Source organism: Sarcophilus harrisii, chromosome 3 (assembly GCF_902635505.1).
Source record: "Sarcophilus harrisii chromosome 3, mSarHar1.11, whole genome shotgun sequence".
Classification (NCBI taxonomy): Eukaryota; Metazoa; Chordata; class Mammalia; order Dasyuromorphia; family Dasyuridae; genus Sarcophilus; species Sarcophilus harrisii.
Genome location: NC_045428.1, coordinates 609,232,295 through 609,248,876, shown reverse-complemented (window position 1 = coordinate 609,248,876; position 16,582 = coordinate 609,232,295). Strand labels below are relative to the sequence as shown.

The 16,582-nt window shown below is 64.8% G+C and overlaps 1 protein-coding gene across 1 annotated transcript; it reads right to left on the bottom strand.

Annotated features, from left to right (window-relative positions):
* Positions 1–3,910: 3,910 nt before the first annotated feature.
* KCNC3 (potassium voltage-gated channel subfamily C member 3) lies at positions 3,911–15,571 on the bottom strand. The gene is given in 10 exon segments (XM_031964093.1): positions 3,911–4,498; positions 5,988–6,179; positions 11,506–11,551; positions 11,553–11,623; positions 11,626–11,705; positions 11,707–12,172; positions 12,175–12,211; positions 12,214–12,525; positions 12,527–12,586; positions 14,874–15,571. Coding segments are annotated over 10 exon segments (1,905 nt in total). The 5' UTR covers positions 15,498–15,571; the 3' UTR covers positions 3,911–4,481.
* Positions 15,572–16,582: the final 1,011 nt, after the last annotated feature.

Sequence of the window (16,582 nt, the reverse complement as noted above, 5' to 3'; positions counted from 1 at the left end):
ATGAGAGGGGGAGGGGCCTCAGACGGACCTCGTCCGTTGGCTGGCCAGACCCCACCGAGACCCAGAGTTTGGGATCTGGCCCCTCAGTCAGGGTCCGGTGAGGCTGGAGACCGAGTCCTCTGCCCCAGAAGCAGCCACGGTGCTGACGCAGGGGCCCGCCGACTATGGGACGTGGGAGCGTCTCACTCGCCCTCTCCCTTCGGAGTCGGGGCAGGTGCCCGCGTGTCAGGACGCTTGGGGAGACGGGGGCGGGGAGACCTTTCCAGGAGGGCCCCTGCCAAGCTGTGGCTCCAGATCTGGGCGGATTACGGCAGCTGTGGCTAGTGCTGGCTCCCAAGTCCCGCCCCCATTCTGGGCTGGTCTTCCTCTAGGAAACGAGGAGGTGGCAGGGGCTGCATTGGAGCCCTCCAGTCTCGGGATGGGGCCCGAGGTGCAGCCTCACCAGAGCCCCGGATGTCCCGGCGGCCTGCCCGGGCGCGGCTCCTCCTTCCCTGGTGGGCACCCTGGCACACCAGCCCCTTATCCCCAGCAGAACCCGGATGTCAAGGTGTGCGCTGTCGGGGACGGCTCCTCGTCAGCTGCATCCCACCAGCCCGCCGTTCCAGCGGGTACCCCGATTTCGCATTGCCGCCCCTCCCCCCTCCCTACCCCCCCCCCAAATAGAGAACGTCTTCCCTTCCAGAAAAGGGAGCAGGGCCAAGTAAATGAAAAGGGCATTTTTTATTTGTTTGAGGGAGGGGGAGGGGGTGACATGCGGCGTCTGCAGCGGGCGGCTCTGCTGGTTCGCGGGTCATGCACCCCTGGGCGGGGAGTGGGGGAGACGTGGGGGAGGGCAAGGCTCCCCCCTTCCCCTGTCCTGGGGGTGGGGGGGAGACGCCCCCCATTAGCACCAGAGTTGGAAGTTTGCAGACCTTCCCCCCCAGCCGATTCAGATCCGCCTCCATCCCTGAGAGCCCCCAACCCACCCCACACACACCCTCCCCCCCTTTCTGTGGGACTCCCTGGGACCAGGCTGGGGGGAATCTTTATTGCTATATGTGTGGGGTGGAGTGGAGGCACAGGACCCCTTCCCCATGACCTGCCCCCACCCCCCAATCCCCAGGAGCTCTCGGATGGGGACCCACTCCTACTCTTCCCTCCCCTAGCAAAAAGGGGGGCACGAAAGAGATTCCCCTCCTAACCGTACCCCCTGCCCCTTGTCATGCGTGGGGAGGGGGCGGCATCCGCAGACATGCAGATCATGCGTGTAGTTGCGTGTGCGTGGCGGCCAGAGGGAGACCGGGGGCATCTAGGGGGAGGGCAGGTCCTCCCTCCCCAAGTCCCACACTCCCCAAATGAAGTGTATCCAAGTTGAATCTTGTTTGTAAAAAGCTAACGGAAAGCTTCGTGGAGGCGGGGTCGGGGAGGGTCCTTCCGGGGGGGGGCCTCCGAGCTCTCCAAGTCCCGGAACCCGGGAGGGGGGGGCTGGGGGGGCTGGAGAATTTCTAACCCTTTGGCACAGTTGTCCCTGCTTCTTTCTCCCTCCCTCGCCCGGGACCCAGGCGGCCCCCGTTCAGCCAAATCCAGACTGCGCCAGAGGAGCCCCGGCTGCCTGGTCTGCTTGGGCTCGGTGACGGGGACGGAGGTCAAGGAGCCCCTTGCATGAACAGTTGCATAGACTCCCCGCCCCGGAAGGCTGGAATCAGGGGCAGATTCTGCGGGTCTGGGAGCCGAATCAGAGGGAGGAGCACAGCCAACTAACCCTAGAGGAGTCTGAGAGAGGAACACTCAGGAGAGCAGAGATGGGGAACCTCTAGATCCAGATGGGGGAGGAGACCAGAGGCAGACAACCTCATGCCAGGGCAGGGGAGCATGAGCAGAGAGGGACTGGAGAGGGGCTGCTCTAGCAGAACCAGGAAGACCAGGGTCAAGTGGTGCAGACCAGCAGAGACAGGCCTCCAGGCAGGGAGGAGAAGGAGACCAGGTCTCAGGGAGGAGGGCAAGGAGAGAGAGCCGGAGGGAGGAGGGATGAGAGAAGAGCCAACTGGACAGGCTCCAGACATGGACACCTGGACAGCCCGGAGAAGCCACTTGTGAGACGCGCCATGGAATAGATCCGCTGGAGACCCTTGGAGACCGGGAGGAGACTAAGAGCGACCACTGGATCTGAGGCTGTCCAGGGCCAGGGGAGGAGACCTGCACGCGAGGGGGAGGAGCTGGAAAAGAGAACCGAGAGGGTCTCACTTGAGGCCTCATGCAGACCCAGACCCTGATCTGCTCAGAGAGGAGGGAGAAGGAGCAGGGGAGGGAGGGGGCCCAGGCCGGGACTTCGGTGGGGGGGGGCAGGGCCAGGAAAGGTGACCCCTGCCACATGATCGCGATCCTTGACCGTGCGTGCGCCGCCAGTGCCCCAGAGCCGCCCCCAGCCATGCGCAGGCTTCCCTGGGACCACGCCCCATCCAGCGCGGCAGGCTGGACGCCAAGCCTGCTCCAGGACCCCGGAAAGCTCCAGAGCCCGGACCCTCCTCCGGTGTGGTCCTCCATTCACTTTGCCCGGGCTGGCACTTTGTCCGGTTTGTAACAAAGGCCGGCGCTCCCTGGGCTCCCGCTGGGGACAAGGGGCCGCGGAGGGACCCCCCTCCCTGCGCCAGGCGGTCTGGGCCGGACGCAGCGCGGCCGGAGGCGGCTTATTGCTCTTGCGGAGAACGGGCCCGGGGCATGCACGGAGACGGGGGTGGGGGCGGCCCCGGGGTGACCGGCGCTGCTCTCGCTTAGTTACACTTTTCCAGGAGCGTGTGGGTCGGGGAGGGGGCGATATGGCTCGTGGAGACCTGAGAAGGCTTTTGGGGGGCACTGAGGCTCCACTTACCTGCCTCAGCCTGGGGGCCTGGGGAGGGATGGGAGGGGGTCTGGGGGGTTGCTGGCGGTCATGTCAATTGCATATTGTTTGTGACCCGCTAAAACCCGCCCGCCCCCACCTGGGACTCCCAGATCCCCAGGAGGGGCAAGGGGGGCTAGAGAATGGAAGGCAGGGCGGGAGGGGGCATGACAGCTGGGCGGCCCCTCAGGGGAGCCAGGGGGGGGGGTAACCAAGGGGGGGCAGACAGGGACCTGCTGAGCCTGATGCTGCTCAGACTGGGACTTCCTCCTGTAACCTGGGGGGGAGGGGCAACGGGAGGGTCAAGATCCGTCGAAACCCCTAGAGGAGAACAGGACTCAAGAAGATCAACAAAGATCTGGATCTTCGGACTCAAGTCAGCAAGATCCGCTGGGCTCTAGAAACAAATCGGGTGGAATCGGTCGAAGATCATCGACTCAGACAAGACAAGACTCGAATAAAGACTCGACAAAGATAAAAGCGTCATGAAAGATCGAGATCGAAGATCGAGATCAAGATCGAGATCGAAAAACTCATCAAAGACTCGGATAGATCGAACAAAGACGAAACTTCGAAATCAGATCAGACTCATCGCTTTTGAAATCAAGAGACAAGACAGAGACAGAGAAAAGAGACAGAGAGACAGAGACAAGAAGCTCAGAGAACCACCACAGAGACCTAGAACCACCTAGAGACAGAGAAACAGAGACCACCACAGAGGAAGAGAAACAGAGACAGAGAGAGACAGAGGAGAGAGAGAGAGAAAATGATCAATGGAAAGAGTGGTGGATGGGGAAGAATCTGGGATGGGAGGAGCAGACCAGACTTAATCCCTCTATCTCCTGCAATTCTGGTTCAATTACCTAAAATGGGGAGACAGAAACAGGCATCTGATGAGCATGAAGCTGCAGGTGTGGGCGAGGGGGCGGGGCGCTGGTCAGTCTCTCCCCCCATGGGTTGGGACATGTGGGCCGGGGGGGGAGGGAGCCTTGTGAGGGCACAGGCAGGAAGACCGCGGGAGGATGGCATCCCTCCCGGGAAGAGCCAGCCAGGTGGCTGTGGAGGAAGGGTGAGGGTGGGACCCAAACGGAGGAAGGGCGCCCTGGGAGGGAGGCTACGGCAGGGAGGGGGATGGAAAGGGGGCAGGGGCCTCTCCGGGGCCAAAGGTCCCCCAAGGACCCATCTCAGGCAGCCTCTGGAGGGCGAGCCTTGGCGCCCTGAGCCGGGGTAGCCGCGGGACCTGATGGGTCTTTGCCCGCGAGGCAGCCGCTTCTCGGGGGACCCCGCCGCGTGGGGGACCTGACCCTCCTGCGCCGCCTGAGGTCCTTCCAGCTCTAACGCTGTGGCCGAGGCCCGGGAGGGGGGAGAGTCTGAGAGCATCTGGGGGGCCGAGGGTTCGGGCAGTTCTAAGGCATCTGTGGACCGTCTGGGAGGCTCTAAGATGGGCTCGGGACCTCTGAAGGGCGTCTCCTGAGAGGGCTCAAAGGATACCTGGAACGTCCTTAGCCGTGGGAGGCTTATCTAGAAGGCTCTAAGTGAGTTACAGTGGGGGCCCCCTCCCAGCCACTCCCAGCTGCTGACCTGGGGGAGAGGGGCAGGGGGGGCCCACGGATCTCGAGAGGTCTCAGGCGGTGACAAGAGCTGGGGACAGAAACACAGAGTCACAGGGGGTGGAGGGGGGCCCCCCAACACTGCCTCGCTGTTGGGGATGGGAGCTCCATCCTCCTCCTCTGTGGTGGTTTCCGGGGAGTAGAGGAAGAGCAGCAAAATGGGGGTGGCCAGAGACACCAAATATGGGAGGAGCATCTGGGGTGACTGGGGGGAGAGGAGGAGGGAGCAAGGGAGGGGAGGCTGAGATGGGCTGAGGCTGAGAGCTGGGCAGGAGCAAGCTTACAGGGGGGGCAGATCAAACACACAGGGAGCAGGTCAAACACAGGGGGGCAAGAAACCTGAGGGGAGCAGATAAAACACGAGAGGAGAGACAGATAAAACACAGGGGGCAGACAGGTCAAACACAGGGAGGGGCAGGGACTAGAGCAGAGGAAGGGATCCAGTTAGCTATCTACTCAATAATGTGTGCTCAGTGAATGGATCTTGGCATCGGAGGGAAGGGAAAGTGAGCCCCTGAACATCCACAATTTAGACCTTAACTCTCCCCATTCCACTACCTCCCTGGGAGGGGTGAGCAAGGGACCCATGACAGGCAGGAGTCAGGATTTAGGGGACAATGGGAAGAAAGGTCAAGAAGGGGAGGAACAGGAGGAGAAGATGTGAAACTAGATGGGCTCAGATGAAAAGGAGAAACCCAGGGAGAATAGCTAAAGGAAACCAGAGGAATGCCTAAAGGGAGAATAGAGAATCTTACAGAGAGCTAAAGGACTAGTGGGGAGTACTATAGAAGATCTGAAAAAGGGGCTTTTAGAGATATAGGAAAAAAACTGGAGAGTGAGTGAAATCGCTAGAGGCAGGATTATGGAAACTCGATGAATTATGGAACTCTGTGAAGTGTGGAAAGAATGAAACCGATAGGAACCAGACCTATGGTGCTCAGTGAAGAATCAAGACATATCAGAGTGGGAAGGCAGTGGCAACCAAAGACCTAGCAACTAGTCAGTCAGGAAGACAGTGGAGTGTTAGTCAGGAAGGCTAGTCCCAGAGTGAGAAGGAAGGAGCCTGGGCAGCCAGCCAGGAGTCACCTGAGGGCCTGAGGAGCGTCAGTTAGAGATCAGGCTGCAGCGTTGGTGAGATAAAACTAAAAGCCAGGCAGGCAAACTTCTCCAGTCCAGGGGAGGCAGCAGAGGCACCTAGTGGCTGGGGATTTTAGAGTAGCAAGAAAAGAGGGCAAGGGAATCAAAAAAAGGGAGAGAGGATGGAGATGGGAACAAACAATGATAGAGAGGGAGCAGTGTGGGCAGCCTGGGAGGAAGGAAGGGGAGCAAGGGATAAGGAAAGGGGAGCAGCAGGGTGGGGCCCCACTGGGGTGGGCAGGGGGAGAATGGCAGCTTGGGTACCCCTGCGAGTCTCGATCTCTCCCCCCTCCCCTACGTCCCTTTCTTCTCCCCGAGGGACTTCTTGGGGGCCGGGGAGCACCTCGGGAAGGGGAGGGATCCTAGCCGGGGAGGGGTCTCACCTTTGCGGATGGAGCCATCGGGGGAAGCCGTGTAGTCAGCGAGCAGGAAGCAGGCCCGGTCTCGGCCGTAGCGGCTCCGGCTCCCGGGGGTGATGGGACTCTTGTCTTCCGGGGACAGAGCCGCCTGGTCAATTGCGGGGCAGTCCTCGTGGGCTAGGGCAGCAGCTGCCGGGTCCCCGTTGGGGCGAGGGTCTGGCTCCCAGAGACAGGAGGAAGAGCCAGACAAGGAGAAGAAAAGGAGACAGAGACCTAGGAGTGTGAACCCAGTGCCGGAGACTACTCAAGGAGTTCCCAGCTGAGACCCGATCAAGCAGGGTCCAGAGAAGGAGCAACAGCAGCTGCACAGGAGCCTGGGCTCTACCCGCCCTGGGTATTAATTCTAGACCTCAGCTTCCTGGTTCCTAAAATGGTCAGTGGTTCTGCAGGCTCAGTGTCCACCACGGGCCGAGGAAGGGTCTGGCTATCATGACCACCTTCTTTCTAGTGATAAGTGGAGGAGGAGGAGGAGGAAGGAGAAGGGGAGCAAGAAGGAGGAGAGGAGGAAAGAAAGGAAGGAGGAGAAAGGAAGGAAGGAGGAAAGGAGAAAGAGGAAAAGGAAATCGAGGGAAGGAAGGAGGAGACAAAGACAAGATCCTTTCTAGGACTCGAGATGGATCGAATCAAAGCAGAGGAAAAACCAGACTGGGAGTTAACTAATGGAAGATCTGTAGTCTTGTGGAGTCGTCGGTATATGGAGGACAAGGATCTAGACAAACCTAATAGGCTCAGGTCAAGAACCAGGATAAACATCAGAAGACTGATAAGGGCGGAGGGGCTTGCGAGGCAGAGGCTGAGGGGCCCAATCATGTTCCTCCTCTAGCGACAAGTCCCATGCAGGAGGCCTGGGGCCCTAGGTCTGGGGGTGGCAGGTGGCCTCCGCCTCCCTCGGCTCATAGCTAAGGAAGCTGAGGCCACGGCGAGGGCTTTGTCCGCGTCTCCCTGCAGCCAAAGGCAGGAGGCTCGCTCAGACTCCTTTGGCAGGAGGGGAAGATCCCGGCTCAGGACCCGGAGAGCTCTGTTCCAAGTGCGTCTCCCGGGAGCCTCCGGGACTTGTTCCTCATCTGGAAATGAGCAGCCGGGCGACAAGTGGCCGGGAGCCCCATTCGGGGACCGAGCGCCGGGCACAGTCTGGGCTGCCCGGGGGAAGGCGCTTCTCTCTGACCGGGGGCGGCCCCGGGGCAGGCAGGAAACGGCGGGGGCCCTTTAGCCGAGGTGGGGAAGGACCGGCGGCGGCTGGAGCGGTCCCCAAGGAGCCCGGGCTACTGCGAAGCTGCGGGGGGAGGGGGGGCGAGAAGGGACGGGGGGAGGGGGCTGGGGGGGGGGGGGAGCCAGCTGCAGCCTAGTCACCTCCAGACCAGAATAGCCTTGGCCTCCTGCTGTGACAAGGATTCTTGAGACAGGGTCAGGTGAAGCGGGGAGTGCCTGAGCAAACAAGTCTGGAGTTTTGTGGAAGAAGAACCATGAGCTAACCGTGGGAGCGCGCAGTCCTGGGGAGCAGAAGCTGATCTGGCGGCAGACGACAGCCCCGCCGGAAACTGCGCCGCTTAACATTTCTATCGCGACCAGGGTGGCCCTGGGTCTGCAGAGCCAGACCCCCATCTCAGGAGCAGGGCCTAAGCAGTTCCACTCCATGGGGTCCCTCCTCCGCGCTGAGATCCTCGAGGCTCAGAGCCTCCTGCCTCCCCACCGCAGGGACTCTCTCCTCCGCCATAGGGAGTCCCTCCTTCTGGCCAGGGGCTCCCTCCTCCATGCATGAGCTCCCTCCTCCATGCCAAAGATCCCTCCTCCCGAGCTCAGAGGCTCCCTCCTCCCAGGGGCTCCCTCCTCCCAGCTGGGGGCTCACTCCTCGAACTCAGGGCTCCCTCCTCCCGAGCTCAGGAATATCACTCACATGAGGCTCCCTCATCATGGCAGGACTCACTCATCATGCAGGTCCTCATCCGGACCCTCCTCGGCCTTGAGGACGGCCACTCATCCCAGGCTCGGGGAACCATTTCATCTGAGTCATTTCCTCCCCGGGCTCAGGGGCTCATTCACTCCGGTGGGTCTCTCCTCGGGCTCAGGAGGCTCACATCCTCGGGCGGGAACCCATCATCCAGAACTCAGGTCCCTCCTCCCGAAACAGGAACCATCGCTCACATGGGGGGCTCTCACACTCATGCAGGGGCTCACTGCTCCCCAGGCGGAGACCACTCATCATGAGTCCACTCAGCTTCATACAGGGGCTCCTCATCCCCAGTGGAGGCTCCTCATCATGCAGGGACTCACTCCGCTCGTAGCGGAACCACTCATCATGGCGGAATCATCCTCCATGGGACTCCTCCTCCATCTCCCTCATCGGGGCCACTCCCCGGTCATTTCATCCCGGTCGGAACTCCCTCCTCGAGGCAGGTCCCTCATCACGAGACTCGGGGACTCATCATCCCAGGCTCGGGATCATCATCCCTGGCGGGGCTCACTTTTGAGTCCTCTCCCCGGCAGGCTCCTCATCATGTGGGACTCCCATCCTTCATGCAGGGTCCTCTCACAGGCGTGAGCCATCATCATGCAGGGGCTCCTCCTCCGTAGCGGGCTCCTCCTCACTTAGGGGCTCATCACTCATACTTGGGGACTCACTCCTCCGCGGACTCCATATCCGGGCCCTCCTCCCCAGGCAGCGGGCTCATTCCTCCCCAGTCAGGAGTCCTTCACTCGATGAGGATCTCATCACACGGTCAGGCTCCTCATCGGTGGCATGAGACCCTCCTCCCGGACTCAGGACTCCCTCTCATCTGGCTCGGGGAATAACTCATCTCCCCACGGGCTCTCTCCTCCATGCAGGACTCCTCACTCCCCAGTGAGGCTCACTCATCGCCCATGGGGCTCCCTCCTCCACTTGCATGGGGCTCCTCCTCCCATGGGGCTCCTCCTCCTGCCCCGGGCCTCCTTGAGGCTGGGGTCAGGCTCACTTCCCAGCCTAAGATGATTAACAGCGAGGTTGAACCACCCGGAGAACAAAAGAGGCGGGGTCTTCACAACATGAGGGTGTGAGGGAGGTCAGGCAAGAAGCTGGGAAGGAGCGGGCCAAAGCGCTGCGCAGAAAAGGAAAGTGGGGAAAGTGGGAGCCCCAGCGGGAAGCCCAAGTCCAGCCCGAGGCAATGATCTGAATAAAAGGAAAAGAGATCGACTGGGGGGGAGGGACAGCTCACTCCAGAAGAAGAGGGGCAGTGGAGTCACTGGGAGGCAGAGACTCTGAGCCAGGAAGAAGGCCTCAGACAGGACTAGCCGGGCCAGCTCTGCCTCCAGTGTCATGCATGCAATGAGAATGGGACCTCATCATCCTGGGGAAGAGGCGGAGTCATCCCCACCAGTGATTGGGGCAGGATCAGGGCCAGACCGAGACCGGTGCTTGGGAGACGGGGATCGAGGAGGGACCCACTCACGCCCGCTGTCTGTGGGGCCCGGGGGGCTGCCTCGGGGAGGGCGGCTGGGCCCGGACATGGAGCCAGATGGAGTGGGTGGGAGGTCTGCACTTGGAGGAGGCTCAACTCAGGCCACTTATAATACAGCCTGGGGCCTCTCCACATCTCGGGCAAGAGGATCAAGAGAGAGGATCAGGGGCCACAGAACCAGAGACACTTATAGAGATCCAGAGATCCCTTGAAACCAGAGACCACTAGACCAACAAGGCTGTCAGCAGCCTCTCAAGACATGAGGTCTAGGGAGCAGAGGAGGAAGCAATTCTGGGCAGAATCCCTGAGGAGAGAGAGGAGCCTGGAATGGGAGCAGAGAGAGGAGCAGAGAACCTGGAATGGGGACCAAGGGAGGAGCCTGGAATAGGAGCAGAACAGGGGCTGGAATGGGGACTCAGGGAGGAGCCTGTAGATGGGAGCAGAGACAGAGCCTGAATGGGGACAAGGGAGAGGAGCCTGAAGGAGCAAGGAAGTGACAGGTGAGAGAAGAGAACAGATGGGGAGCAGACCGATGAGGGTGTTCAACATGAGCATCCTGGGGGGGGGGGGGGGCAGGGAGGAATCGTGCAGACAGGAAGGGCAGTGAGACTGTGCAGACCTGAAGAAGCAGGTAAAGGTTTGGGGGAGGACATGGGATGCAGAGGGGGAGGGGGACAGGAAGGGGACTCGGGTTATTTTTAATTGGTGTGAATGTGGGTCAGCTGCTGAGGGAGCAGGGACCGCGCTGCTCAGTCTTTTCTCCCCCCACCCCCCACTGACCTACTTTAGGCAAGGGAGGAGAAGGGCCCAGGCCCCTGGTTTCCCACCCCCCAGCCCTGGCTGTCCTCCTTCCCTCCCCCTCCTGGCCTCGCGGAGGCCCGGCCTCTCAGGTCCTGCCAGGGTCCGCGCCTGGCCCTGGCCCTGGCTCCTCTGAGGCTGTGGCTGCCGGTCTGTCCCCTTGCTGACTCCTGTCCTCCACGCCTGTGCCTCCCGTCACCACCCCCAGTGTCTCCCCTGCTCGGTGCTGGTTCCGCGCCTGAAGCCGCTTCTTTTTCAGCCTCTGCCTGGCGGTCTCCGTGGCCCCTTCTCAACATTGTAAGAGGCGAGGGGGGGTCGCTGCCCCGAAGCTTTCCCCCGGGGCCCGAGCCATCCCCGGGAGCCTTCTCTGACGGTCAGGCCATCCCCAGGGCTCCGGTTCCCGTACTCGGCCCTGCCCTCCCACCTCTCAGAACCTCTGGATGCCTGCGGGCCTCAGCTGCCGAGCGAGGGACCAGGGCTCCCCAAGCCCGTTCTTCCTTCCTTCTCATCCTGACGGGGCACGAGGGGTCTCTCACCCTTCCCTGCCCCAGCTCTGAGCGCAGGGACGGCTTTGTCCCTGTATCCCCAGGGACCGGGGAAGGCTCCGCCACAAGAGGCGCTTAATAACTGCTCCTCAGCCTGGATACCAACTGTCGCTGGGCCAACCGTGGTCTCTGACCACCTCTTATCTCGCTATCTCCGGGCCAGATTTACTAAACAAAGTCCCCTGTCTCTCCGGGACCCCCTGCTCCTCTCCGTGTCTGGCGGTCTCCGGGACCCCCTGCTCCTCTCCGTGTCTGGCGGTCTCCGGGACCCCCTGCTCCTCTCCGTGTCTGGCGGTCTCCGGGACCTCCTGCTCCTCTCCGTGTCTGGCGGTCTCCGGGACCCCCTGCTCCTCTCCGTGTCTGGCGGTCTCCGGGACCCCCTGCTCCTCTCCATCCTCTATCTCTCATCGTCTCTGTGTCCGTCTCTGACAATCTCTGTCTCTGACCCCTCCCGTGTCCCTCCTGTGGGAGGCCCATTGCACTCAGCCTGTCTGGGTGTCTGAGCGTGGACCTTTCAGTGACCACCCCCAGTCTCCCCCCATCTGGAGCCTCCGTCCCTGTCTCAGACGGTCCCTGTGCGCTCCGGGCGGCCGTGCCGCCTCCATGGCGTTACCGCCCCGCGCCTGCGGCACTGCCCAGGCCTCTCGGGTCCCAGCGTTCCCCTTTTCCTCCTCCCCCTCGGGCCCTCGTCTCCCCTCTCCTCACCTGCCCTGTTGATGTCGATCACCTCCTCCTGAGCCAGCGGACAGGGGCTCCCCAGGGGCGGGCAGGGGGGGCAGGCCCATTCCCGCGAGCCCCCCGGCCCCGCCCCTCAGGAGCCCCGGTGCACGTGGCCGTGGGGGCCCGGCAGCCCCGTGGGGTAGGAGCCGGGCGGGGGAGGCTGGGAGCCGCTGTGATGGTGGGGAGCCGGGCGCCGGGGCGGAGGGCGGCTCGGGCTTGCAGTAATTGGGGGAGCCCGGCTGGGGCGGCCGGGGGATATGCTTGTTCTTTTTCTTAGGCAGCTTCTGCTTGGCCATGGCCAGCGAGTAGTACATGCCGAAGTTGTTGACGATGACGGGCACGGGCATGGCGATGGTGAGGACGCCCGCCAGGGCGCACAGCGCGCCCACCAGCATCCCCGACCAGGTCTTGGGGTACATGTCTCCGTAGCCCAGGGTCGTCATGGTGACCACGGCCCACCAGAAGCCGATGGGGATGTTCTTGAAGTAGGTGTGGTTGGAGCCCAGGATGTCGTCGGGGTCGGCCCCGATGCGCTCGGCGTAGTAGATCATGGTGGCGAAGATGAGCACGCCCAGCGCCAGGAAGATGATGAGCAGCAGGAACTCGTTGGTGCTGGCGGCGCGGCGTTTGCGGGCCGGCCCGAGTGCCCGTCAACGAAGATCGCGGGGATGCGCCCGGGCCGGACCACCCGCCCGGGAAGCCCAGCACGTCCTTGGCCGCCTTGGAGCTCAGCCCCGACAGCCCCACCTCCAGGTAGAAGGGCAGGATGGCCACGCAGTCGATGATGTTCAGGCTGCTCTTGAGGAACTCCACCTTGTCCGGGCAGAAGGTGACGCGCATGAGGAACTCGAAGGTGAACCAGACCACGCACACGCCCTCCACGTAGGTCAGGAAGGGCTCCGTCTCCACCTCCACGTTGGTCACGTTCTCGGGGGGCTCCCCGGGCACCGACGACGCCTGGGTCACCGTCTTGTTGTGGATGTGGATGAAGCCCTCGTGGGTCTCCCAGGCAGAAGGTGGTGATGGAGATGGAGGGATTGAAGAAGGGGAGGCCGAAAGCCACGTACTGCGGGAGGGGGAGGGAGAGGAGGGTGACCCAGGGGCCGGAGCCGGCCCCTCCCCGCCCCCAGCCAAGCTCCAGCCCCGCCCTCCCGGGGCCTGCCCTCCCCTCGGACACAAGGGCGGCCCTGCCCTGGCCCCCCCGGGGCCCTGCTCCCTCCGGACACCAAGGCGGGCGGTTGGGTCCTGGTGCCCCTGACCCTGCCCTCCCTCCAGGCCGGCCGGGCGGCCCTGCCCTGGTGCCCCTGACCCTGCCCCTCCCCAGGCCCAGGGGCAGCCCTCGCCCTGGCGCCCCGGGCCCTGCTCCTCCTTCAGACCAACGGGGGCCCTGGCCTGGCCCCCGGGCCTGCTCCCTCAGGCCGGGGCAGGCCCCCCTGTCCTGGGTGCCCCCTGGCCCTGCCCTCCCTCCAGACCAGAACGGGCCCCTCGTCCTGGTGCCCCTTTGGCCCTGCCCTCCCTCCAGGCGAAGGGGGCAGCCCTGGTCCTGGTGCCCCTTGGGCCCTGCCCCTCCCTCAGGCCCAGGGGCCGGCCCTCGTCCTGGTGCCCCCTGACCCTGCCCTCCCTCAGACGCAAGCGGGCAGCCCTCGCCCTGGTGCCCCCTGACCCTGCCCTCCCTCAGACGCAAGCGGGCAGCCCTCGCCCTGGTGCCCCCCGGAGCTCTGAGGGTGCAGGTGGCCCTCGGAAAGTCCCCCTGCCCCGCCCCCTCCCCGGCCGCGGGGAAGCCGCGGGGGCTCGTGGGGGGAGGGGACAGAGACCGCTTTGTCTCTCCCACCTCCCCAAGCCCTTGTTCTCGGCGGGGGCGGGACGGGACCCTGGCATCGGAGCCGGAAGGGTCTGGGGGCGCTCCCTGTCCGTGGGCAGTGTGGGGCGTCCGGTTGGGACTTGTCTCGTGACCTTGGGCCAGTCCTTTCCCCAATGTGGGAAGGGGCTAAGGCTTATCTCCGCTACCTCAATATGCCTCCTTTACCGCCCCGCCCCCCCCCCCCCCCAGCCTTCTCTGCAGTGAGCGGGGTGACGGGCCCCGCAGTGCGCATGCTCAGAACTCCCTCCCCCCGCGGCGGAGGCTGCGGTACTGCAGTGGGGGCGGGGCGGGGCCAGCACCGCGGACAGCTCCCGCCGCACTGCGCAGCCGCAGCCTTAGCTTGGCCTTAACCCCAGCTCCACCGGCTCCGCACTGCGCAGCTGCGGAGCCTCCGAAAGCCCCCCCCCCCCCCTTAACTCCTTCCCAACCCGGCCCCGGGAAGAAGGGGAGGAAGGGGAGAAGAGGAGCAAGGGAGGAAGGGGCGCCCCCCGTAGTACGCAGCCGCAGAAGCTGCTCCACACCCCCAACGGCTTTAACTCATTGTCTCCCAAAGAGTTGGGGGACAGAAGGGGGGAGGGCCAAGGGGGAGGGGGAAGGGAAGGCCCCGCCCCCCCAGTTCTCCCGAAAAGAGGTCACGGGAAGGGGGGGTATCTAAGAGCCACGTGCCCCCCCCTCCTCCTCCCCCCCTCCTCCAATCCTGCACACTCAGCGTTTCTCTGGGACCTGACTTCCCCGGGAATACAAGCTGCCTCCTCCACGCAGCCCCCCGGGGGGAGGGGGAGGAGAAGGAGGGAGGGGGAAGGGGGATGCGGCATTGCAGTGGCTCCTGTCCTTTCCCGGCCCGGGACTCGGCCGGCCCTTGGGAGGAGGGGAACGCACGGCAGGCTCCGGGCTCCCGGCCCTTCCAAATGGGCTACGGCGCAAGGAGATAGGCCTTAGCCCCGGAGGGGGTGGCCATCTCCCCTAGAGGATGCCGGCTCTTCCCCCTCCGTCCCCTCCTCATCCCCCTCTCGGACACAAAGACGAGCCGGCTCTTGGCTCCCTTCACCGCGACTGGGGAGGGGGCCTCGCCAGCCGGGGGAGGAAAGGGGGCAGGGCTCCTCCGGACCCCAGGGAGGGAGCGCTCCAGAAGAGGGGGAGGGGGGCAAGTAGTCCGAAGTTTTTCAAAGGGGCAGAGGAGACGGGAGGGGGAGGGGCGAGTCTCCGCGGGGAAAGGGCATCCCGCAGCTGGCATCTCTAGGGGCCGCCCCAGAGGCTGGAGACCGGGCGGGCGGCCGCACAGTGCCAGGCTGGGGGCTGCCTCGGCCCGCAGGCTCCGGGGCACCGAGAGGTTTCGAGAAGCGCTCGGGTTGGCGGTCCCCTGCTGGGAGGCTGGGGGGGCACCCGAGAAGCTCAGCTCCGGGGGCCGGGGCGTGGCGAGCAGCGGGCAGAACCTCCCGGGGCTGGGGGGAAGGGGCCGGCGGCCGCCGGAGGGAGCGCGGGGCATCCTTACCCTGGCCGCCCGGGACGAGTAGGGGTCTTCGAAGAGCGCCCACACTCTGGGCTGCCAGCGGCGCCACCACGTCGCCCCCCCGGCTCCCCCGGGCCCGGCGGCGGCCCCGCCGGCCGCATCTTGGAAGCAGAGTCTCTTGAGCTCCCCTCCGGCCCCGGCGGCGTCCAGGCCGCCCGCCTCGTCGTCCAGGCCTCCCGGGCCGGCGCCGGGCCCCCCGGGGCCTCCGGCGGCGGCGGCCGGCTCGGGGGTCTCGAAAGAGTCGAGCGCCTCCTCGGCGTCGCGGTGCTGCCGGTAGGTCATCCAGCAGCAGGCCTCCACGTCCGTCTCGTCGATGCCCCAGAAGGCGAGCTCCTCCTCGAACAGGGGCCCGCACACGTCGGCCGGGCAGTGCAGCTTGCCCGTGCGGTAGTAGTTGAGCACGTAGGCGAAGACGCCCGGGTGCCGGTCGAAGAAGAACTCGTCGCTGCGCGGGTCGTAGTCGAAGTTGGCGGCCGCCCCCGGCTCCGTGAGGCCGGCCAGCCGCGTCCCGGGCAGGGTGCGCAGCGTCGAGCGGTACGTCTCATGGCGCACGCCGCCCACGTTGATCACGATCTTGTCGCTGTCGCCGCCGCCGTGTCGCCCCATGGCCGGGCCCCCGGGGCATGGCTTGCCCCCCGCGGGCCGCCCTGGAGGCGCCGGCCCCGGGCCCGGGGCCGAGGCGGACCCGGGCCCGGGGCCGGCGCCGGGGGAGGAGGGAGCGGGCCCGGGGCCGGGACCCGCGCGGGCACCGGGACAGGGGCCGGGACCGGGACAGGCACAGGGCCCGGGAGGAGGAGGCGGAGGCGGAGGAGGAGGAGGAGCGGGAGGAGGTTGCGCCGGCGGCTGCTGCGGCTGTTTGGCCGCCGTGCGCCCGCGGAAGGAGGAGACACAGACCAAACCTCCAACATTGGAGGGGAGGGGCGCCGGGGAGCGGGGCAGGGCCCGGGCAGGGGGGAACCCGGCCCGGGGCCGGGGAGCGGATCTCGGGAGAGGGGTAGTTCCCAGGGAGGCCGAGGGGCCGGGGCCTCTCCCGGGAAGGGGGCGGGGCTGGGGACCGGCGGCCCCACCCAGTTCAAGGCAAGGGGGCTGGCCTGGGGGCAGGGGCCCCTGGGGTCGGTGGGCCCGGCCCCCAGCCCCCTCAGGGGAGGGTTGAGGGGGGAGGGAGGGGGGCGGGAGACCCTTGGGGAGGCGGACCCTGGGAGGGGGAGAGAAAAGAAAGAAGGGAAGGGTCGGGACTGTCCCCCCCCGACTTTTGGGCCGGCCCCTCATTTTGCGGGCTCCCTCCTTTCCTAGTGGCTGTCCCTCCCGGGGTGCAAGATTCCTGACAATGTCTGTCCTTTCCTGCGGGTCTCTCCGTCTCTGGGGTTCGCTCTCTGCCCCTTCCCCTTCCCTTTTCCTCTCCCTGAATCTGTCTCCTTTGGAATCTTCGGGTCTCGGGTCTCTCTTTGCCTGCTATGTCTCTTTCTGTCTCTGTTTCTCCCCTCCTTCCCTCCTTCTCCATCTCTCCCTCAGCGCCTGTCTCTGGGTCTCTGCGTCTTTTACTTCTCTTTCCCCCCTCCCCCCTCGTCCGCACTGAGGACTCTGGCTCCCTACCAGCCCGCAGAGTGGGGGGGGGGTGGCCTTCCTGCAGGGCCCCAGCCAACCCTGCCCCGCCGGACTCCCCGGTCCTCTTCCCCTGCACTCTGGCCCCT